Source organism: Erpetoichthys calabaricus, chromosome 17 (genome assembly GCF_900747795.2).
Source record: "Erpetoichthys calabaricus chromosome 17, fErpCal1.3, whole genome shotgun sequence".
NCBI lineage: Eukaryota > Metazoa > Chordata > Cladistia > Polypteriformes > Polypteridae > Erpetoichthys > Erpetoichthys calabaricus.
Genome location: NC_041410.2, coordinates 48,984,438 through 49,009,955, shown reverse-complemented (window position 1 = coordinate 49,009,955; position 25,518 = coordinate 48,984,438). Strand labels below are relative to the sequence as shown.

The window sequence follows — 25,518 nt, the reverse complement described above, 5'->3', positions numbered from 1 at the left end:
TCATGTATGAGGTCTATGGTGGCAAGGAAATGAGGCCACAGGTTCTGAAGAAAAGAGGAAAGCAAGAATGCCTAAGCCCTTTGGCTAGGCTGTGGCAAATGGTTGAACAACCTATTACTGCTTGGTGAAAGTCAAAAATAGACTTGCAACTAACTCAACTAATGGGTTTTTTTAAATGGCACTCCATTTGTTGTGCTGTAAGTTTGTGCATAGATGTTTGGTTTAATGTATTGTCTATTTCTACAGAAAGATGTGGGTTCTTGCAGTTTAGCCTCTTTAATCAGAAGGAATAGCCAAAATTTATTCCCTAAATGTCATAATTGCAAAACCGACTTCTCTTAAGTTCTCCATACAAATGTTTACTGACTGACTGATGTGTCTTTAAACTAAACTTGTATATAAAAAAAAAAAAATGCTGAAAGCAGTTTTAAATGGTTTGGTTTGGGAGAACAGCATCTAAAGTGATTTTTTTAGGTCAGCTTTCAGTGTCCATACAGGGCCAGTACACTGTAGTGTTAAGTGTGTAGGTAGTTGTAATCAAGGCCATCAAGTTATGAGGAAATTGTTATCATGATGGTCCAAGATGGTTGATGTAGCCAACCATTTGATTTATTTAATGATGACCATACGCTTGAGAATCAGATTCTTTTCTGACTGGTTCAAGCATAGCCTGCCATTGGGTACCTGGTTACACATTTTTCTTTATGAACACACAAAGTATTGGCAACATACATTCATGACTTGGAGTGCCAGCTGCTAATTATTTTTGCAGTAATGAAGGAAATGTCATACATGCAACAGTGCTGCAGAACTGGCCAAAGTCCCACTTGGTGCTGACGTTTCTTTTTACTGCAGCAGGACCGCTGTTACACTCCAGTGTTGTGTGTTGGAGTACTTGGTTGCTTTAGTCCAATAGTTGAACAAAGCCATCCTGCGAAATCTACTTCCATTGCCTCTGCCTCTTTGATAAAGGAGTGGACCTGTTAAAACAAAGCATTTCAATTGAAATGACTATTTTGATTTTTACATTTCTTTCAAAAGAGCCAAATTGCTAGTCACTTGCAATTATGTCATGATCAAGCATTTCTTCCACGTACCATAAGTTGATTTAAATCCGCTCTTTCAGCAGGGTTCTTGATGAGGCTGAAAAGAGAAAGTGTGGCGAGTAATGACCATGCTTCTTGTGCTTGCTTGTGTGCAACAGTAACTCGCTTTTTGATGTGCTCTTTGGTTGCTTTCATGCACCACAAATAAACCTTTGCTTTAATTCCCACTTACCATCTGTTAACAAAATCTTGGAAATCTGGACTGAAGATGGTTGGTAGCTTTGGTGGGGACTAGAAGAGAAGATCAAGTCACTGTGTTTGTTTTCCAGTCTAATTCTATACAGTTGAAGTGTAAAGTTTAAACCCCAAAATGCACATGCTGAAAATGGTATACAGTAGGCACATACCTCGTTTACGATGTAGTCCAGAAGTTCAAAGATAGCCATTGGCGGTCTGCTGTCCTGACCAAATGCTGAAAAGAAGACATTAGATTGGGTGCCCTGCAACGATGGACTTGCAGATCATGGGGTAAGAGTTGGTGTACTCCTTGTATAACGAGATGATGGAAAGGTATCCATGGCATATCTGGGATAATGTAGGGTGGATGGCACTTTGTATTTGGACAAACATAAACAGTTGGTGTCACTTAAAATAGCAAGCTTTTGTTCTTTACATTTAGGCATTTTGAATGCAATTGATCGCACAGAAGAACAAAAGGTGTATTCTTTCGACATCACTGTGTTGTAGATTTTTTTTAAATTGGCTATTTTGCTAATCAGTCTACACTCAATCCATAATGACAAAGTGAAAACGTTTTCAGATTGGTTTGCAAATTTATTAATCAAAAACTGGAATCTCTAAGTATTCAGGACCTTTTGCTGTGCCACTACAAATTCTGCTCAGGTGTATTTGTGTTAATTCTTTAGATGTTTCTAGAACTTCATTGAAGTCCACATGTGGCAAATTGAATTCATAGGGCATTGTTCAGCAAGGCACACGTTAACCTGTATCCTCTTTAATAAAATCCCTGTGTGCGTCCAGGTGTGTGTGTGTGTCTTCTGGTGAAGTGCGGATGTGCGATATTACTGTCGGAGAAAGTTACAGGTGTTTTACGGAAATACAAACCAGTATTACTGTGAGAGGAAATTAATGGTACACAATACAGTGACGCATATTACAGCCACATACAAGCCAGTATTACTGTCGGAGGAGATTAAAGGCATATTACCGCCAGAGAAAATTAAAGGTATGTTACGGACGTACAAGCCAGCGGACGTACAAGACTGTATTACTGTCACAGAAAATTAAAGACACACAATACACGGCGGCAGCCCACGAAGAACGGTCAGCTCAGCAAGTAAACATCAACAAAAGAAAGGCTGAAAGAAAAAAAAACACGACCATCAAAAAGAATGAGGTCAAAGTCCCTTGCCATTTAATATAGACTGTTCCTACTAATGTTTATGCACTACTGTTCTAGCGCCCGTTATTGTAATGGGCTAAATGACTAGTATTTATATAAGGTCTCAATTCCACACTGCATGACCGGAAAAAAAACAAACCCTGAAGTCTAAACATCGAATCCTGGAGAGGCATTGGTCAGGGTGAGGGTATAAAACTATTTGCAAAGTTTTGAGAGTTCTCAGGAGCATAGTGGATTCAATAATTTAGAAATGGAAGAAATTTCCATCCATCTGTACTCCTCCTAGAGTTAGCTGTCTAGGTAAACTGAGTAACCAGGCAAGTAGGGCCTTGGTCAGGGAGATGGCAGAGAACCCAGTTGTCACTCAGGAGCTTCAGAAGTCCTCTGTTGAGATGGGAAATCCTGACAGGAAGGACAACCATCTCAGCATCATTCCATCAAGTATCAAGTGTGTGTTTATGGTAGAGTGGCTAAACAGAAGCCTCCACTGAATAAAATGCATTTAGATGACTGACAGCATGAGTGAAAAAGATTCTCTAGCATCATGCTATGGATGTGCTTCTCAGCCTAGGAACAGGGAGACTGGTCAGAATTAAGTGAACGATGAATGCAGCTGAATAGAGTGGTACTTGAAGGAAACCTACTCCAGAGCGTAAGTGACCTCAGACTAGGGCAACAGTTCACCTTTCAATGCGACAGTGACTTGAAGTGTACAGTTAAGACAGTGCTGGAATGGCTTAGGCAAAGCCCGGACTTAAACCCCATAGAGCATCTGTGGAAAGACCTGATGCTTCTAGTCCAGTCTAGTGGGACTGGGGTAGCTCTGCCAAAAAGAATGGGATAAATTTCCCAAATCAAGGTGTGCAAAGCTTATAGAGATGTACCAAAGACAACTCAAAGCTGTAATAGCTGCTAAAGGGGCTTCTGAATTAAGTGTCTGAATATGTATGTGAAGAAGAGATTTCAGTTTTTGATTTTTAATACTAAATTTGCAAAACTTTCTAAAAATGTTTTCACTTTGTCATTACGGGTAATTGAGTCTAGGCTGATGGGCACAATTCACAAATGTATAAATTTAAAATTAAACCTACAACACAATAAAGGTTTGCAGAAAGTGAAGGGGTCTGACAACTTTTTGAATCTTCTATAATAAACGCAGAAGATCACGCATTCTAAATAAGGAACACATGCCTTCTGTTCAAATAACAAAATGCCAAATATCAGTCCTATAGACTGTGCACTAATGGACACAAGAACATAGGACAATTGAGATGAGACCATTCAGTGCATCAGGCTCGTTTGTTTAGCTAATGATGAAGCGATACCAAAAGCACTCTGAATGATTGAAAGGGGATCTTAAAGTTGTAAGGGATGAGACACAGCTAGTCAAATAGCAGAAACACAGTTTAAAAAAGGACACATCCACAAGTAAACCAACACCTCAGAGATCTCCAGTTTGTTTAGAGACCCAACTTACCTCCTTCACACTGACCGTCAAAGGGGCATAACACACTCAGAGGCAGCTTTCCTATAGTAAAATTTACTCACAGCTTACAGGGCGTCCAGGAGGCCTGGGCTTGGGTGAAACTTCACAAGATGGAGCGTCTCCTTCTAAGGGACAACCAAAAATCTGTTCCAGCTCCTTGACATCAGGAGGGGGGATGGGATATCGCCCAATGGCCATCTCCACCAGAGATAGCCCCATGCTCCATATATCAGACTGGACAGAGTAATGTGTGCCCTGCAGTCTCTCCGGCTAAAATAGAGAACCAGCAAGAAACCACTAAGAAGCCATGGCATTGGGAACATAAGAAAGTCTGCACAGTGTGCCTACTGACCGACATGTAGGAACGCGTTCCAACAAAGGAGTTGGCCATGGAGTCAATGAGCTGCCCGCTGACACCAAAGTCACACAACTTGATCTCTCCACGTGCGTTCACCAAGATGTTGGATGGCTTCACATCTACAATGCAGAGAGTGCAGAAAAACGTTGGTGGCAGGAAGTCATACAGCATGCAGATCAAGATGGTGTGTGAGGTCTTCACCAATGTGCATCAGAGACATTCTCGCCTGAGGTGAAGTTAATAGGTGGGAGTGTGACAGAGACAGTGAGAGGTCATCGCTCAGTGGGTATGAAGTATGGGGTCAACACTAGGACTGTGAAAAGTACAAAGCTATCCTCGTGTGCTTATTGATGACAGACTCTGCGCGAGTGCTAGGTCATCTCTAAAAGCCATGTCACATTACACAACATTTCAAGCCATTTTTCAGTCACTGACTTTATTTATATAATCTTCGAGAGTCAGTGCCGTCACAATGCGCTTCTGTGACTGGCAGTCTTGTAATCTGACATCCCCAGCAACTTAGTCCAACCAGTCTGCAACTCGCCTCAGCAAAATCAAACATGTTTCTTTTTTTTTTTTTAAACTATACGGGTGGGCTTGTGTTCGCGTGACAGCTGACAAACAATGAAGTAAAATGTGTGCAGTATAAAGCAGTGATGAGGAATATGAAACACGTGTTTTAGACCTCGGAAATATAAGAGACTACCTTTTGTTTACCTGAAAAACATGGAAAAAAAGACAAAGGTGTCACTGTGCACTGGCATGTGTCAGCGCCCGCTAGTAGTTCATTGCCAGATTGGCACTCAAGATGCCCCCCAAAACACAGATGAAACACAAAGTACTTAGAAACCAAAGTCATAGATGTTTATTGCAGGAACAGTCGTAATCCAGTATTTGTGAGTGAGAAAAAGAACAAAAAAAGATATATAAGAAAAAGGTAACAATCCGTAAAGACAATATACAGCAATACAGTAAAAACAAAATAATCGTTAATCGTATCCAAGAAATAAGGAAAAATTCAATAATTATCAAAAACTTTCAATCACTTTAGTTACAGGCAAGGACTCTGAAAAATCCAGATAATCCAAAATTGCCAAATAAAAAGGACAATAATGGGGAAAAAAGTAGGATAATTAATCAAATTGCACTGTAGTAGCTAAAACTCTGAAGCACTCCCAAATACTAGGCGGCGCCCTGGCTTAACAAGTTTAGAACATACCTTTGAAAACAGTCAACAGCACAAAAAGAATGCACACAAAAGCGACAACATATGGTATTCTCACCACCGTCTACCGCGCTAATGGCACAGGGGCTTATGAACGGTTTCCGCCACACTCGCCTAAGGGCAATGGACGCAATAGACTCATACCACTCTGAAAAAAGGGGGAATCAATTCCGTTAAGATCACTTGACGCCTACACTAAAACTAACTTAACTAACTTTCACATATCCCTGAGGATTAAACGTAACCAGATAAACAACAACAAAACACAATATCAAAGAACCACTACATTAAAAACTCCTAACCGCCTGCACTGCGACTGCGCTCCCCCTTTCCAGTTTCGCCACTCTTGCGTGTGTGAAATCAGCACTTGCAGGCGGTTTCCAGCGTGGAAGAAGTAAGAAGACTCTCGCGCGCAGGATGAAAAAGCAGCCCATCAACTGACAGCAACAGCAGCAAGTCCGCTCAAAGAGTGGACGACGCGGAGCGGGTAGGTGAAGGCATCTTATTAAATCTAAAAAGCTGGTTCTCTTTAGAAATACACATTAACAGAAAAGCGTCTCGCGAGGATTCATTTAAAGTACAGTACTGTACTTATTATTTTCAATACTGCAGCTTCTAACTCCACACTATATTTGCATTTGGCCAATTAGTGGACGCCACTGGTCCTCCCGGCTCACCAGAGCTGGCAAAGGACCCGGTGACGGTCCTACTATCGTCACAAAAGGTCACAGATTGTGGCTGAATTCGCCGTACCTGTTAACCCTACATGGGCAGCAACGCCATCAGTCAACACTTTGTCAACTTTCAGAAGAAGAGGTGTGCTCCACACTCGGGATACTTTGGAAATGCGAAATTAGGCGGCAAAGTCATTTGGGTGAGATGTAAAGGTGACGAGATCAGCAACAGCTGTCGTCAAGTTTGACATTCCCACCGATGATAAGTCGTGTAATGTGACCTCGTCATAAGTGTGTGTGATGATGTGTGCGTCTGCTTGAGGTTTACTCAGTAGGAGCAAAATCATCATCTACAGGGGTCTGTGCTTGGACGTTTCCCATTTCAAATTTATATTATTGACGCTATTTTCGAGTGGCACCATGGTAGCAACAAGAACACCAAGGTTCACATCTCAAGGGTCTGAAGCTCCGATTCTGGGAGACCAGTGTTGTATGTCCTCTTTGTATCTGTAAATGGATTTTATTTATTTACATGACATATTTCTCCTGTCTTTTTTTTTTATTCATCAATGAGGGCAGATCACCAGAATGTTTCATTAAACTATTATCAGTACTCCCTCTGTCTTTTTTTATATTTTTTTCTGTTTAAATTTTCTTTTATTATGCTAGTGTTGGTTTGTCTGTTGCCTCACTTCTGACATTATTAGAAGTGGAAATGCAGAATACTCACCATCCATTACAGGCAGACTTACAGGAAGTAAATTTAACTGTCAATGTGTCACATTCAAATTTTGTGGAAAGGGGCCATTGTATTTCTTAAATGTTGTAAGTCACCTTAGATAAAGGCGTCAATATGGTGACTCCTGTTGTTTGTGGTTGTCAGGATGTTGCTACGCAAGGATAACTGGGAATGTGCTATGTGTGATGTCAGTTGCATGATGGTGTAATGGTTGTGTCATGCATTTGTTCCTAAGTCCAAGTTTTACATATATGAACAGACTTCCTAGCACATGCTTTACATCTCATTTTTCATTTTATCATTAGAGAACCTTTTTGCTACTGTTTCTTGACAATTCTGGTTACTTTTAGAGCTTTGTTAAAAGATACAATTGTCTTTTTGGTAATAACATTTGGCTTGTTGTTCTGATTATATTTTATCTTCTGGTTCTTTCCATCTAATATTATGCCTCCTTTTAATGATATGTGCCATCTGTTGGAATGAAAAAATGAAGGGCATTTTATTTCTACATGCATTACAATTAGTCTATACCATCGGAAACAGTAATGCTTAACGAGGTTTTAATGCTAGTTGTGACATGTAACAAAAATGCTTTTCCACTTTAATAAAAGGAAAAGTGTCAGTGTGATGCTATGTCTTTGTCATTCAAAAAGATGGCACATCACAAATACTTTTAATAATAAAATGCATTGCATTTTTCATTCCAACAGATGGTGGATCACGAAGATTAACACTGCTTTTATGAATCCCATGCCAGATGGCATATAACAAAGACATATGCATTGTATTAGTCATTCCAACAGATGTGATATCACAAGCATTTCTAGTAATGCTTTTTATTGCTAGAATTTTTTGTGATGTGCCATCTGTTGGAATGACATATGCAATGCATTTTATTACTACATGCATTGCAAAATACATTCCAATAGATGGTACACTGAAAACATTAACGCTGAGGTCTACATAGATTACTTAGATTTCAACTTGTCTTAGATGGATAGCACAGCTACTAAGGAGTATAATGAAATATTTGTCCTAGTTTTTGCTCTGATGCTAGGATATGACAAATGCATTCTGAGATGTTTCAAGTAAGGAAGACAGACATTTCGAGGGGAGGAAGTTCTACTCTGTAATCATGGTTTTGGTGTGTGGTGACATGTTGTATATTGATTTCACTGTACTCTGTACACATGACAACAAGGACCCTATAAATCTTTATAGAGTGTGTGTCAGGATGTAAAAGGTCACCATTCACTTGGTGTGTATGACAGGCCATCTCTCACTATGTGATGACAGTGTGTTATGTCACTGCCAACTGTGTGTTTATGTCTATATATTAGTAAAATCAATTGTCTGGTGTCCATATTTATGAAGCATAAGCAATAGGATCACCCAGTAAATTGATATAAGGGAGGCCTTTTACATGAATAGGAATGACAGAACATCAGTAATAGTACTGTACATCTGAAAGTAACAGATCCTTCACAACATACATGTACTCTGGAGGGAGTCATTCATTTTTAATGTTATCTGTTGCCCAATGGTCACTTTAATGTGCGGCCACATTTCATGGTCACTTAAGATCAAAGTTTTCTCTTGGCAATGAGATCTTACCTCGATGCATGATCTTGTGTTTCTCACGTAGGTAAGTCAGTCCTTTGATCACCTGATAGGACACAGAGAACAAACAGGTCAGTGACTGCCTAGCCACGTTTGGCTCTCACGTTCCAAGCTCCTCTGCAGGTTCATACTTACCGTGATGCTCACCTTCCCTAAAATCTGCTCAGGGATTTTTCCTGCTTTTTTCAGGACTTGGTCCAAGGAACCACCATCCTGCCAACAGGACAGAAAGGGAGACTAGTGTGGGCTGTTCAAAGTATCAGGAGTCTGACCCAGTGGCGGGCCTGTAAAATCACCTACCATGTGCTCCATGCAAATACTGATCTCGCCATCACTGTAAAAAGCACCGTAAAAGCCAACGATGTAAGGGGAGTTGCACTCATGCAGCACCTGCAGTTCCCGAATGATCTGATTCCTTATGGCCTGCTTTATCTCCAAATGGATTAACTGCAACACCACAGAAGAAAACCACAGTTTAAAACAAGCACATTTGTGCAGCATGGGCCAGAACTGCCTCACGGTTTTAAGTCTTGCTGCATGTTGACTGTGTGGAATTTGTACCTTGGTTTTTTCTCCAGGCTTTCTTCCCATATTCCTAAAGGTATGCAGGTTGTTTTAATTTAGTTCTCTGAATTGATTCTGGATAACTATGAGAAGTGTGTGAGTGGCCCTGTGATGGACTGGAGGCCTGGCCCAGTTTGATTCTTCCCTTGACCCGACACTGCTGGGATTGAATCTGACCTCCATAACCATGAATTTGATCAGGGACACTAGGGAATATTATGTAATGTATGCTGTATTTCAGGGGGCAGCATGATGGTGCAGTGGCTCAAATCTAAGCCCAGGCATTGTCTGTTTGTCTGACATGGGTATGTTCTGTTGGTTTCCCTCAGCCACATCAGCAAGACAAGTGTGTGTTAGCATGATTGTCACCCATGTGGGTTTGTGTGTAAGACCTTCAATGGGCACCAAATATGTTTCCTGTATTGTGCCCAGTGTTTCTAGGATAGGCTCCAGCCTTACTGAATTGGATTCATCCAGCTTAATAATGGATGATGAATGCACATTTCTAGTGAGAGAATGCCTCCTACTGAAAACAGAGCCATATGCAATCCACCTTAAATTACCTATTTGTACACCCTAAAACTAAAGGCATGTATATAGATTTGGTTAGAAGCATGCAGTCAAAAACTGACCCACAGTACTGACATCAGCTAAAGAACAGAATCATTTGTCCCCAAAGCCACCACATATACCAGCACACCCAGACTACCTGTCATTTTCTTTAAGACAGACTATGGAAGCCATAAGAAATGCAAATACGCTACTGATTTAGCCAGTCTGCCTATATTCTTGAGTTGGTAGTGTAGGTAACAAGAAGGATTTCAATAGATAATTGTAATCCAACAGGCATTTTATAGTAGCTACCATACCAACTGCCATAGTTGTCATGAAGCTATAAAAAACAAGTCACTGGGAACATCTAGAAGTGAATATCCCATTCAGAATTATAACATTAAATGTAATTAATTTCATTTCAGTTCACCATTTTTGTCTCGTTGAGAGCTTTGGGAATAACCTGTCATACTGGACGTGTCTATTGTATCTCATCGGGGCTCCTTTCCTGTCTGGGGTTCAAATTCTTGTTTTATGTCTTTTTTTGTTCATTGTTAAGTCTTTGATTTATGTTACTTCTACTTGTGTTTATTATCTGCTTTATTCTTTATGCTTGTGTTTTCTGGATGGTTCCCCAAGAGGCTGGTGCCACCTGCCCATCACTGCAAGGAAGGATCCTCAACCCTAAAAAGGCAGGGGCAACCTACAGTTCCAGGACTGTGCTTGGGAGTGGTGAGTTCTTGGATTTGTGATTATCTCTTGTACTTTGTGAATTTCTGGATTTTCTGACCCCGTCACTCTGTATTTCAACTACTCTTTGGATTTGTGATTGGGAATTTATTTGCTTTTGTTATTGCCTTTTTGAAGGCATTACCCTCTGTATCTTCATGCTCCTTGGAGTTTATTTTGTTCTGTGGAGATTTTGAATAAAAAAAATATTTTTTTTTCTACATTGCCCTCTGTAATACTAACTAGGGTTTTTGATGATTTCCCCTGCTAGTACGCATTGTTGGGATATTGTGTGACTTTTATGCTTTGGAACTCTCAAGTATCATAACATTGCCACATTACTTCACATCTTGCAACCTTTCCCACCACCTACATGGTAGTTCCCTGTCACTTTCAGGTCAGCTGAAAGATGTAATCCATCCAATGTGCCTTCCTCCAGTTTCAGTCCTCAGTGGGAGGCACCCATAAGCATCCCCACTACATGACCACACCAACTTGTGATCCAGAAAAGCAGATGTTCTACACCAAGGCAAAGCTCCTATTTAGTCACTGAGATCTTCATCCTATACTGGACAGTGAGTCCAGAAAGTGATCACAAATAAATAAACTTACTGCTAAATTAAAGCCCACAATACCATAATGGTTTTATACAGTGTTTTCCCATGAACTCACACCATAAGCTATTACAGTGGTAACTGCTGGTAGTCAGCTGTAAACTCACAAAGTCTGACCCTCAGAAGCTCCTTACTGCATGAGCTAAATAAGAAATCCTAGTCTCAGCCATGCAGAAACTGCTTCTAAGCACTGCAAGCAGAACAATTCCAGGTGACATCTCTCTCTCTCTCTCTCTCTTAGCCTCCACCTTTTTTGCGCAACACCAGAATGCACTTCAGTCCTTCATAGTACAAAATTAGCAACCTCTGCACCAATTCACTCATTACCTTCAAGCCTTCCAACTCCTGTGCTTCTGAATTAAACTGCAAGGCACTTGAACTCCTCCATTGGGAGCAGCAAGTTCAGATTCTAATGCTGACCACATCACACTGCTGACCCTAAATAATTACAGTCTGATGAGGACAACAATCCAATCCTCATGTCCCCAACCTGACTACTGGCCTTTAAAGTTCACTTTAAAGATTCCCCTGTTTTTTCCTGACCATAACTGTCTTCCTCCATTCTCCTGTAACAAGTGTACTAATCCTTATACTGGGTCCCAACAATATATATATTGCTGCACGTACATTGATTTGATATGTGTCAGCTCAATAAAGAGGACTTTGACTCTGCAAAAATGGAGTGATGTGCAAAATGTGGGACATAAAGACACAGAAAAAATAGGAAATTTTAATTATTGAAAGATGAAGGGGGAAAAAAAGCACAGAATGGAGGATTAAGGAAATTATGGACCAAGAGTGGTCATAAGAGGAGTGGGGTTTGTGAGGTTACACACACACAGCACACACCTTACCTTTCTAGCCATGATGAGACCAGAGGGTCTGTGGGACACTTTGATGACGACACCACCATTGCCAGCTCCCAATTCACAGATCTTCTCAAAATCATCATCCTTTAGTTCTCCGACTTTCTGCTTCTGGGTGAGGAAGGCCTCCAGACGTTTACGCTGCTGCTCATCAAGTTCCAGCTCCTCCAGCTTCTTTTGCAGGGCTTCCAGATTGGCACTGAGAGTACGACACAGCAAAGATGTGTTCAGATGTCATGTAAAAGGAGAGGCACACAGAAAGTGGGAGGAGCACCCAGGCACTGTCATGTACTCCTTTAGATTCGCTGTACCACTCGTTCAAAATTACACCCACTGTGCAAATTATTAGGAACACCTGTACACCTGCTTATCCAGGCAATTGTCTAATCTGCCAATCATGTATCAGCAGCACAATGCATTAAATCATGCAGATACAGATCAGGAGCTTCAGTTAGTCTTCACATCAAACACAGAATGGGAAAAAAATGTGATCTCAGTGATTTTGTCAGTGGTAAGATTGGTGCCAAATGGGTTGGTTTGAGAATTGCTGATCTCCTTGGAAATTAATACACAACAATCTCTAGAGTTTACTCAGAATGGGATGAAAAACAAAAAACATCCGGTTAGCAGCAGTTCTTTGGGTGTTGATGAGGGAGGTCAGAGGAGAACAGCCAGACAGGTTTGAGATGACAGAAAGGCTACAGTATCTCTGAGAACCACTCTGTACAACTGGTGAGCAGGAAATTTTCTCAGAATGCACAGCCTCGTGGTGGATGGGTTACAACAGCAAGAGGCCACATCAGGTTCCACTCATGTCCGCCAAGAAAAGAATACTGAGGGTGCACTGGACACAGTGTCACCAAAACTGGACAGTTGAAGACTGGAAAAACATAGCCTGGTCTGATGAATCTTGATTTCTGCTGAGGCACTCCCATGGTATGGTCCGAATTTGGTGCAAATAGCATGAATCCATGAACCCAACATGCCTCGTGTCAACAGACCAGGCTGGTGGTGGTGATATAATGGTGTACGGAATATTTTCAGGGCCCGCTAATACCAATCAATCATCACATGAACCCCACAGCCAATTTGAGTATTGCTGCTAACTATGTATATTTCTTTATGGCCATGATTTACAAATCTTCTAATAGCTACTTTTAGCATGATAATGCACCATGTCACAAAGCAAAAGATTCCTTGAACATGACAATGACTTCAGTGTTCTTCAGTTGCCTTCCCTGTCACTGGATCTGAATCCAGTATCCAAGATGTAGCAGAACAGGAGATTTGCAGAATGAATGTGCAGCTACAGAAATTGTGAGATGCCATCATGTCAACATGGACCAGAATCTTCAAGGAAAATTTCCAACACCTAGTGGAATACATGCCATGAAAAACTGAGGCTTGTTTTGAAAGTAGGATACCCTAACCAGCATTGGTATACAGTCATATGAAAAAGTTTGGGAACCCCTCTCAGCCTGCATAATAATTTAATCTACTTTCAACAAAAAAGATAACAATGGTATGTTTTTCATTTCCTAGGAACATCTGAGTACTGGGGTGTTTTCTGAACAAAGATTTTTAGTGAAGCAGTATTTAGTTAAATCAAATGTGAAAAACTGGCTGTGCAAAAATGTGGGTCCCCTTGTAATTTTGCTGATTTGAATGCATGTGACTGCTCGATACTGATTACTTGTGACACCAAATTGGTCGGATTAGCTCGTTAAGCCTTGAACTTCATAGACAGGTGTGTCCAATCATGAGAAAAGCTATTTAAGGTGGTCAATTGCAAGTTATGCTACCCTTTGACTCTCCTCTGAAGAGTGACACATGGGATCCTCAAAGCAACTCTCAAAAGATCTGAAAACAAAGATTGTTCAGTCTCGTGGTTTAGTGGAAGGCTGCAAAAAGCTATCTCAGAGGTTTAAACTGTCAGTTTCAACTGTAAGGAATGGAATCAGGAAATGGAAGGCCACAGGCACAGTTGCGGTTAAACCCAGGTCTGGCAGGCCAAGAAAAATACAGGAGCGGCATATGCGCAGGATTGTGAGAATGTTTGTAGACATCCCACAGATCACCTCCAAAGACCTGCAAGAACATCTTGCTGCAGATGGTGTATCTGTACATCGTTCTACAATTCAGTGCAATTTGCACAAAGAACATCTGTATGGCTAGGTGATGAGAAAGAACCCCTGTCTGCACTCACACCACAAACAGTCGCTTATTGTATGCAAATGCTCATTTAGACAAGCCAGATTCATTTTGGAACAAAGTGCTTTGGACTGATGAGACAAAAATTTAGTTATTTGGTCATTACAAAAAGTGCTTTGCATGGTGGAAGAAGAACACCACGTTCCAAGAAAAACACCTGCTACTTACTGTCAAATTTGGTGGAGGTTCCATCATGCTGTGGGGCTGTGTGGCTAGTTCAGGGACTGGGGCCCTTGTTATAGTCGAGGGTCGGATGAATTCAACCCAATATCAACAAATTCTTCAGGATAATGTTCAAGCATCAGTCACAAAGTTGAAGTTACGCAAGGGTTGGATATTCCAATAAGACAATGACCCAAAACACAGTTCAAAATCTATAAAGGCATTCATGTAGAGGGAGAAGAACAATGTTCTGGAATGACCGTCACAGTCTCCTGACTTGAATATCATCGAAAATCTATGGGATGATCTAAAGCAGGCTGTCCATGCTTGGTAGCCATCAAATTGAACTGAACTAGAGAGATTTTGTATGGAAGAATGGTCAAAAATACCTCCATCCAGACACTCATCAAAGGCTATAGGTGGTGTCTAGAGGCTGTTATATTTGCAAAAGGAGGCTTAACTAAGTATTGATGTAATATCTCTGTTGGGGTGCCCAAATTTATGCACCTGCCTAATTTTGTTATGATGCATATTGCATGTTTTCTGTTAATCCAATAAACTTAATGTCACTGCTGAAATACTACTGTTTCCATAAGGCATGTCGTATATTAAAAGGAAGTTGCTACTTTGAAAGCTCAGCCAATGATAAACAAAAATCCAAAGAATTAAGAGGTGTTCCCAAACTTTTTCATATGAATGTATATCAACATAGGAGACAGGACGCAAGATGAAGAGGACTTGCCAGATGAAGAGGAGATCCATATGATATGAAAATACAATAAATGAGAACAAATTGATAGTCTTGACTTCATGGTCACAATTTACCTCCTGATGGCTATTTCTAGCATGATAATGCAGCACATCACAAAGCAAAATTCTTCTCAATTGGTTTCATGAACAGGACAATGTGTTCAGTGTTCTTCCCAGTCATCAGATCTAAATCTAATAGAACATTTTTCAGATCTGGTAGAACAGGAGATTCACGTCATAAGCATGTACAACCGAGAAATCTGCAGAACGTGTACAAAGCAATCACATCAAAATGGATTAGAATCACCAAGGAGGGTTTCAAACATCTTGTGGAATCCATGCCACAAAGAATTAAGGCTGGTTTTTAAAGCAAAGGAGGCCCTGCCCAGTATTAGTATAGTGGTCCTAAGAGTGAGTGTATGTGCCAATAGTAATTTTATTGGGAATTATACATCAAAAAAATCTTTGGATTTTAAACCCTGAAGTTGTGGGTACTGACACTGTGTGATGATGAGCAAGTCACTTCAACTGCCTGTGCTGCAATTGGAAAAAGAAAAGAAATGTAACTAATTACAACTCAACCGTTGTAAATCCATCCATCCATCCATTTTCCAACCCGTTGAATCCGAACACAGGGTCACGGGGTCTGCTGGAGCCAATCCCAGCCAACACAGGGCACAAGGCAGGAAACAATCCTGGGCAGGGTGCCAACCCACCGTTGTAAATCGCCCTGGATAAAGCTGTCAGACAAATAATGACTAATACTAATAAGTTCCAAGAGAACGAACTCATCTGGTCAGGTTGTCACCTCTCAAGACAATTTATCTTGACTATTAAAATGATGGCCATACATTCCACATAAACAATGGTCAGATTCACACCTAACATAAAAAGAAGCACTAGTTGTTTTTACGCCCCAGATAGCCAGTGGTCGGTCGAGGCTGGCATGCTGGGCGTGCAGGAACGTGTCTCGGTAATGCCGCAGGAATGTTTGAAGGCAGCACAAAGCTACAGGAGGTGGAGCCAAAGCCCCTAGTTATGCTCCTGTTCTTTCTTACTGGCCTAAACACAGACCAGCCCAGCGGCGTCAGTCTATCTTCTTGCAAGTTGTTAAGTAAAGTGCTTGGACAAAGTAGACAAGGCAGTGGCACAGCACTGATTGGTGACGCCCAATTTTGCAACTTTTCTTGCCAGTCTGAGATGACAGGACTACAGTAGTATAGGTGAAGGGTTTGAGTGAACAAATGTGATAGATGCGAAGCCCCAAGAATAAAGATCAAAAACAGAGATGGAACTCAACTAAGTGGACTCAAAAACGTCTGCGATCTACCAGTAAAAAAATAAGATATAAAAAAATAAATAAAAACAGGCTTGGTGTCCCTTTCCTTAATTTGAGGGAGCCCTGCTGCTTGCGCACACGTGATAAAATTGTCGCCTCGCAACTAAACCTCCGCGACACGCCTCACGGATGAAGTCTGCCCATTTGCGTTTCACTCAAGACGCTGGGGCACGGAGATACTCACTCGCCGGCGTTGCTGCAGTTCACGTTGCTACCATACTGGTTCAGTTGGATCGGGACGGGCTTCTTCTTAGGCATGTTGCGAGTGACAGCCTCTCAGTCTTTCTCGTGGTGTCTTTCCTCTGGTGAAAGACGAACGCCGCTTTCAACACAGCTGCCACACAGCTGGGCGCTCGCACAGCCCGAACGAGAAAGCGCGTGCTCGGTCACGAAAGGAAATACGTCAGGGAGAAGCACGCGCAAAGTGGCCAGTGAGTGTGGCCAGATAGGCGGCTCTTGGACACCCTTATCAAGGTCGTAGTTTCTTATTTGGACATAATAATGTTTTCGAGACCATGGGAGTCGGACAGTACGTATGTCACTGACTCGGTCAAGAACGTTATAAGTCTGGTAATTAAACGGTCAGGTGCTCATTATACAACGCAGAAGCGCTTTCAAAATCATTGCGATGTCTCCAGACCCTGATCTGAAAGCAGCATTTCCTTCACAGGATGACAGCTGGGGCCAATCGCTTATAAGGGCATTAGTAAACGCGTAAAACATTTAGAAATCTTAATAAAACGTAGAAAATGGTTATATTTGATTATCAAAGTAAAAGGCGCGATGTTAAAATGCCATTATGCCATAGTGACACTCAATTCTGGTCTCCAAGCTTACAAAAAGTGTTGAAGCGAAAGCTGTGTATCACGATTTATCTGACCGGACTAAATCCAAGTGATTTTTCTTCCCTTTTGTTCCGATTGTGACCCTTAACATCTGGTTCTGGACTATATTAGTCCTCTTGTTGTAGACCACCTGGACGCACTGCACATTGCATGCCAGGTGAAGATTAGTGCGGAAGAGGCAAATTCATGTCCGTTCCACAAGGCAAGGTGGCAGCACTGTGAGGATTATATTTTTTGATTTCTACAATTAAGTGAACCTATAATGAGCAGAATAATGGGTTATCCTTTGGACAGACCACAGTTTGTGAGGCTCAAAGACAAGAGCAACACCAAAGAACAGTCCTCTCACTTTTTCATTTCAAGTTGTACACCCAGTGCTGGATTAACTATTAAGCAAAACAACCACATCAAGGGAATGGGGGCACCACAGACATTTTCCATTTCTAGATTTACTGTGGATTATACTGTGGAAAACTGGAAATGGAGCAGGTGAACTAAGTTCCACAAAAAAATGCTCCCAAATTAAATGAAAAAATAAATATTCAATAATAAAAGTTATAATAAAATAGTAATAATAGTAGTTGGGGGGCACCAAAATCTTGGTGGTTTGGGTGCCTCTAAAGGTCTTAATCCAGACCTGTGTACATCTCAAATTATAAATATAACATCTGGTCACCTGCAGAAATTCTCTGATGAATCTGCACTCGTGGTGTGTATTAATAAGGGGGATGCAACACCATATAGCAGTCTTAATCCTCTGGGACAAAGCCTGGAAATAATGAAGAACAACTAAAGTACATTTATGCTGGGGTGGATCTACTATGAAACTAATGAAGCTTAAGCTTCAGGGACCCTAATCAAAGAGGAGTCCCAGAGAGGACTAGTCCACATTGCTTAAAAATTGTGGGGTGACTACTGTAAGAGAGATTTTAAAAAAAAAAATTAATATTAATAGTATAGTTTAGTTGAATACAAAATAATAGTCAATATAAAACAAAATGTGGAAGAATTAAGTGGATACGGCCAGTGAGCTTTGTTGGGCTGAATGGCTGTTATCTTCTAGATTGTTCTAATGTTCTAAAAACATTAAAAGGTTATTAAAGTATCAGAAAAAATTGTGGTGATTTGTTTTGGAATAACTCCACTGAAGAAGATAACAGTGGTTACCCAGACCTTGTTGCTGGTTGGGGCCCCAATAACAGTTCAAGCTTCAGGGCCCTAAAAATGTAGGTTCACCACTGCACTTATGTTAGGTATTTGTTGAATGTCCATTGGGGGCTGAGTGGTGTTTTGGCTTTGGAATCCCTGCAGATTTAGTTTTTTCTCCATTTTAGTTCCATCTTATCTTATCATTGTACTCATGTTTAGAGACTTACATTAAAATATTACCGTATATACTCACGTATAAGTCAGGTCTTGAAACCCAAAAAATCCATCATAAAATCAGACCCTGACTTATGCTCAAAAATACGACACTTAAATTTATTTATTTTTTTATATTTTCTTGCCTCCTCCAATCTCGCATCAGTTTCTCAGGTGCATCAAAATTTGTTGCAACAGCGCAGTTACCAATTTCTTTCGCCACTTCAACGACTTTTAATTTAAAACCAGCTTCATATTTTCTTCTGATTGAACGCTTCATCATACAGTAGATAAGGGATGCTCTTATGATAAAGGTGTATGGGGTGTGAGATATAAAAACACAAATCAGTGCAAACGTTGCTTTGGAATAATTTGGGTATTACCATGTGGTCACACAGGCACAATAAAGAGAGAGAGAGAGAGAGATGTTAGGAGCACACGCTGATACAGCGCATTGCCGTACCCACATAGAAAAAAAGGCAATGTGTACCGTGATTACTCTCTCAGGTGGGCATTAGCATATCGTAATCTCTTGGACCAATAGTGTGAGTTTTCTGCATTTGACTTATATGACCTACATTATAAAATTCCAGAAATTATATGTTAAAATCAACTCCCGACTTATCTGCCACAGAACTTATCCGCGAGTATATACGGTATATAGAAGGACTCTACTTTTCTACTAATTACATATCAATGTTATGTAAGCCCATATTGATCTATTTTTTTGTTTATTTATGATTATTCTTATCTAATTGAATTTGTTTTTCTCTTCTTGTAACTACTTCGCTCGCCAACCCCTGGTGTTGCGAATGACAAAGAGCGTGATGTATGAATGAGATTTAGAATAGTGTGACGGTGTAGATGATGCAAATAGAAAGCAAACAATAAAGTGTGTGGCACAGTGTAAAGGTTTATTTGAAAATTTCTTTGTACACGCCGTTTAAGTGTAAAAGGTAATTCCAGCTCAGAACTTGTAAGGTCATTTAAGATGGTTATTGTTGTGATCAGAGTCAAGTTTGTCAGAGCTTAGAAAGAGTTGTGTCTTTCCAGGAAGTAATGGAATGACTTGGGTATTTATGTTTTCCACATTAATATTTTTTGGACATAATATAGTGCGTTGTGTTAAAAGGGGCATTTGGTCTAATGAGATTGCTGTTCCAAATCTCTCTGTAACTAAGTCATCGCAGATAAAGGCTTGAGGAATTGTAATAATATGTGGCTGAAGTCCATCTGTATTGGTGAGTGTACCATCTCTCAGTTGTAATAAGCAATTGTTATGATCTGGTTCTGGACATCGTATCTTTTTTACTAACTGTATCTTTTGAAAGCAATGCCAATTGTCTGCGTATTTTAAGGTGCACTGAACAATAGCTGAGTGCATGGCATCTGGAAGAATAGCTAATCACTGTCTAAAATCTCCTCCTCATAAAAGTACCTTTCCTCCAAATCGAATATTATTATTCATAAACGTTTGTTCATGCCATTGAACATTCATCAATAAACAACATTTTTTCAAGACGGATGTCACGTGCAGTGCCACCGTTAATGTTCATAGTGGATTCCGATTTGTAAGATCTAATGTAGTTGATAAAGATTTCACTTTCAGGTACATCGTCAGTTATAAGCTTGTGTAGATATTCAGTATATGAATGTAAAGAAGGCAGTCTAATTTGACCCTTTTGACAACAACGTGTAAATGTATAACTTGTATTGCCAGTTGTTTCTTCAGGGAAGTGAACTGAATGACAATGATTGCAAATGACATTCATTAATCCGAATGAATTTTCCTGGTGTATGTTTTGCTTGTGCCGTTTGAGAGGCGCGTTGTTGCATGTGTAGTATTTGGGACGTGTTGTTTTGGAGCTGTAATCGATTTGCCTGTGCTGTGTGAGAAGCCCGTTGTAGCCTTCGCTGCCATTAACGTATGTCTGAGACGGGAGGTGTTTCGTTTTGAATCCGTGCCTGTTGCGATGCAGCACTTTGATTGATAGTTTGCGTCATGTGGATCTAGGATGTAGATTTGTGCATATTAAATGAACTATTGTAGGATCTAATGCAGTTCATAAAGTTTTTACTTTTAGGTACATCGTTAGTTAGAAGCTTTAGTTGAGCTTTGCGTTTTTGGAGTCGAGTCATTTTTTCTTTTAGAAATATGGATAAGTAATAAGGAGTATTGCACTCACTGTTAATATGGAGCCTTTTCTGCGGTTGAACGGTTAATAGTGCCTTATTGTAATGAGATCCACCTATGCTGCATAGCCGTCTATTTTGTTGTTTCTTTCGTGTTCGTGTGTTTGTTCCTGTTATCCTTTCCTTTTCGTTTTGTACCCGTGACCGTGTATTCATGACTTGTTTCTTTCTCAGCATGCGAAATATGGATAAGTAATAAGGAGGATCGCAGTCACTGTTAATATGTTTCCTTTTCTGCAGTTGAACGGTTAATAGTGCTTTATTGTAAGGAGATCCACCAATGCTGACACCTATGCTGTCTAGTGTGAAGGTGTTGATGTTCACTTTAGAATATGTGGCTTTGGGTGTCACTTCTTATGGATGTGTGTGTGTGTGGGGGGGGGGGGGGGTTGAGGATTGTTGTCGCGCGAGCGTCTTCTTTCTTTTTGTGTTCCTGTGTCTTGTTGAATTCCCCTGTTTGTGTGTGTCCCGTCCCTTGCTTGTAGGGTCTGTGGGGTGGTTTTGTGTTCTTTTTTTTGTGTTCCATGGGCTTGTTAAATCCCCCTCTTGGTGTGTGTCCCGTCCGGTGCCTGTAGGTGGGGGGGGGGGGGTGCCTTGCTGTTGTGCGCGAGCCTCTTTTTTTTTTTTTTTTTTTGGGTCTAGTTTCGTGTGCAATGTGTTTCGTGCTTTGCCTGCGTTTCCTCATTTCTCCATTTTTCCTGTGCTCACTCCTTTTTTCTGTGGTCTTGTCCGCCTCTCGCGGCCCCTCATCCGCCTCTCTCGCCCTCTTTTGTCCGCCTTTCTCGGCTCCTCAGCCGACTCTCGCGGACTCTTTTTGCGCCTGCGCAGTACGTCTTTTTGCAGCTACGGCCCATTGCCGGATGTGCCTGCGTCCATCATCCGGTTTAGCATTCTCGGTTAGTAATATGGATTTCTTTGACATTTTGTAAGCACTTTGAGCTACAACCTGTATATAAAGATGTGTTATAGAGTAAATGGTGTTGTTGTAGTCAGGTAGAGAACAAACTTTCTTGGTATAGAATGAATTGTGTGCAACTTAACATCAGTAAAATGAAGGAACTGCTTATGGTGTTTCATCCCACCAAAGAGCCTCTATCTCTGATGACTATTCAGGGAATGGATGCAGAAGTGATGCATTACTTCAAGCACTGGGGGTCCACATTAGTGACAGGCTGGACTGGTCTCATAAAAGAGAGGGACTATACAAGAAAGAGCAGAGCAGGCTCTTTTTTCTTAGAACACCTGTGCTCCTTTAATGTGGGTAGTGACATCCTTTACGTGTTCTATAACTCTGTGATGGCCAATGTGATTTTCTGTGCTGTGGTATGCTGGGCTGATAACATTATCCCAAGATAGGCCCACCGAATCAACAATGTAATTAAAAGGGAATACTCAATTATGGGATACACTGTGCACCCAATGGAGGTCATAGCAAAGGAGAGAATGAAGACAAAACTGAGTGCCATTATGAACAATGTTGCACATCCTCTCTCTGACACACTAACACTGAGGACTTTCAGCCAATGAATTATTCAGCAGAAGTGTGTCTGAATAGTACCTCACTGGGATTGGGAGACCTTTTTTTTCCTTTTTTGACTTCAAGTGTGATACTCTTATAGCAGTGGTTCTCAACCTGTGGGGCGGGCCCCCCTAGGGGGGGGGGCGCAAAGATGTGAAAAAAAGAAAAGAATCGAAAATATGAAAATACATCTATTGAAACCAAAACAAATTAACTTAAACTACATTCTGATACTAGAAAAATAAATATAGACTTAGATAAATGTCGATAAAAGTTAAGTAGGTATAATAAAATATGCATCTATGATATATCATTAATTAAAAAAGAACAAATTGGTATTAGTGATCTCCTTTCAAAAAAACGTCAGGGGGGTGTGATTAAAACTGTTATGAAAACTTGGGTCGCAAATACTTTAAGGTTGAGAAACGCTGTCTTATAGGATGCCACCTTTGCAATAAGACTGTCAATGAAATTTCATCCCTGGATATTCTATGGTCATCTGTGAGTGGTATTATTGGAAAGTGGAAGCGTTTAGGAACCACAGCAACTCAGCTACGTAGAGGAAGACCTTGTAAAATCACAGAATAGGGTCAACGACTGCTAAGGTGATTCCATAGCTGAATGTAAGTACAAAAACTGTGTGGTGGGAGCTTCATGGAATGGGTTTTCATGGCCAAATGATGCATGCAAGTCTCACATCACCAAGTCCAATGCTAAGCATTGGATGGAGTGGTGTAAAGCACACTGCCACTGGGCTGTGGTTCAGTGGAAATGTGTTCTATGGAGTGACAAATCACACTTCTTCTGTTTGGCAGTCAGAGGGGAGAGTCGGGGATTGATGGGTGCTAGGGGAATGTTACCTGCCTGACTGCATTGTTCCAACTGTGAACTTTGATGGAGGAGAGATAATGGTGTGGGGCTGTTTAAAAGGGTTTGGGCTTGGCATATTACTTCCAGTGATGGGCAGTCTTAATGCTTAAGCATACCAAGACATTTTGGACAACACTATGATTCCAACTTTGTGGAAACAGTTTGGGGAAGGCCCTTTTCTTTTCCAGCATGACTGTACCCCAGTGCACAAAGAAAGGTCCATAAAGACAGGGTTTGATGAGTTTGGTGTGGAAGAACTTGACTGGCCTGCACAGAGCCCTGACCTCCACCCCATTGAACACCTTTGGGATGAACTGGAGCGGAGATTGCGAGCCAGGCTTTCTCATCCTACATCAGTGTCTGACCTCATAAATGCTCTACAGAGTGAATGGGCACAAATTCCCATAGAAACACTCCAAAATCTTGTGGAAAGCCTTCCAAGAAGAGTGGAAGCTGTTAGAGCTGCAAAGGGGGACCAACTCCATATTAAAGTCTATGTATTTAAATGCAATGTCATTGAAGTCCCTGTTGATGTAATGGTCAGGCATCCCAATACTTTTATCCATATAATCTATCTATCTATCTATCTATCTATCTATCTATCTATCTATCTATCTATCTATCTATCTATCTATCTATCTATCTATCTATCTATCTATCTATCTCATTCATTTTTATAACCTCAAGTTCAGTGCTGGTGTTTAGTAAACTAGACGCTAGGCAAACTCATACATTAGAAATAAGTTGCAGTGTTAGGACCTCATAAATCCTTCACATCAAGCTGTCTATGCTGATAGAAGCAAAACTCATAAACAAGAGAATGCCAAGGTTAAAGTCAATAAATCTTTTCTTAATAGGACATTCAAATGAAATGATGAAACATCATGGGTAATCTATTAAACAGAGAAATGCCAAGGTCAAGATCAGAATATCAGCACTGATTTTTCCCATTTTCTGTAGTTCTTATTGTTCTCCTACTTTGTTTATGTTCACCGTAATCCAGGGATTTCAAAATACTTTGGCTCTGGTTGTGAGGATTCACCTCCCATGGGTCAGTCACAAAGACTAGAATTACCCAACCACAAAGTGGCAATTGCCACCAATTTTTTCTATTTAACAAGCAAACAATTAATAGAAAAATACTAACATTTATTTATACAGAAACTAATGAAAACACAAACACAAAGAAACGTTTTTAGCAAATAAAGTAAACCAATAAACTGAAATATAAATAAAAAATAACTACTTAATAACAAAACAAAATTGCCAAATTGAAACTTAATAGAATAACAATTCAACGCTGAATCAAAAAACACTGAAAACCTGATAATGTTTATTTTACAGAGCTAAAACCTAATCTCCATCTACAGTGGATTCAGAAAGTATTCAGGCTCCTTACCCTTTCCACATTTTGTTATATTGAAGCCTTGTCCTAAACCATTTAAATTCATGTTTCCCCACATGCAAGCAATACTCAATACCTCAGAATGACAGAGCAAAAACTTGACTTTAGAATTTTTTTCCCAAATCATTCAAAATAAAAAATGTACTATGTCATTGACAAAAGTATTCAGACCCTTTGCTCAGTACTTTGTTGACGCTCCATTGACAGCCATACCAGCATGGGGTCTTCTTGGGTTATGTCAAATCTAGCTTTTCACATCTTGAGTTGGGGTTTTTCTGCCATTCTTCTCAGCGGATCCTCTCAAGCTCTGTCAGATTGGGTGGAGACCATCAACGGACAGCCGTTTTCAGATCTGTTCAGAGACGTTCGATTGGCTTCAAGTCTAGGCTTTGGCTGAGGACATTCCCAGAGTTGTGTCTAAGCTTTGTTGTCTTTGCTTTGTTTTTAGGGTAATTGTTCTGTTGAAAGGTAACATTTGGCTTAGCCCAAGCTCCAGAGATCTTTGGAGCAGGTTTTCATTAACGATTTCTCTGCCCGTTTCTCCATTCAGCTTTCCCTTAACCATTTCTAGTCTATCAATCCCTGTCACTGAAAAACAACTCCAGTAGAATTATGCTGCTAGAACCATGCTTCACCATTGGAATGGCGTTGCACAGATGATGAGCCTGGTTTCCTCCAGACAGTCTTGTTTCTCGCAGTCTGAGAGTCCTGTAAGTGCCTTTTTACAAGTTCCAAGTGCACTTCCTTGGGTCTTTTACTGAGGAGAGGCTTCTATTTAGCCACAAAGCTCATATCGGTAGAGTGTTGTCCTTCTGGAAGTTTCTCTCATCACCACAGAGTTTGTCTGGAACTCAGAGTGAACATCAGGTTCTTAGTCCCCTCTCTTACCATTGCTGTTCTTCCATGACTGCTCAGTTTGGCAGGTTGACCAGCTCTGGGATGTGTCATGGTTGTTCCAGACTCATT

At 40.6% G+C, this 25,518-nt stretch overlaps 1 protein-coding gene across 1 annotated transcript; it reads right to left on the bottom strand.

Moving 5' to 3' along the window:
• Positions 1-780: 780 nt before the first annotated feature.
• On the bottom strand, positions 781-16,738 carry map2k1 (mitogen-activated protein kinase kinase 1). Its single transcript, XM_028823380.2, has 11 exons — positions 16,543-16,738; positions 11,885-12,095; positions 8,872-9,018; positions 8,707-8,784; positions 8,566-8,617; positions 4,308-4,432; positions 4,018-4,225; positions 1,454-1,518; positions 1,279-1,337; positions 1,098-1,143; positions 781-980 (listed from the first exon to the last, which is right to left on the bottom strand). The coding sequence occupies exons 1-11, from the start codon at positions 16,614-16,616 to the stop codon at positions 867-869; spliced, it is 1,179 nt and encodes a 392-aa protein (XP_028679213.1). The 5' UTR covers positions 16,617-16,738; the 3' UTR covers positions 781-866.
• Between the last annotated feature and the right edge of the window lie 8,780 nt (positions 16,739-25,518).

Coding starts and splice junctions, on each gene's coding strand:
- map2k1 (XM_028823380.2), bottom strand. CDS start 16,616: ATGCCTAAGAAGAAGCCCGTCCCGATCCAACTGAACCAGTATGGTAGC. Junction 12,096..16,542: donor AACTGCAGCAACGCCGGCGA/GTGAGTATCTCC, acceptor TCGTACTCTCAG/TGCCAATCTGGAAGCCCTGC. Junction 8,785..8,871: donor GTATTTGCATGGAGCACATG/GTAGGTGATTTT, acceptor TCCTGTTGGCAG/GATGGTGGTTCCTTGGACCA.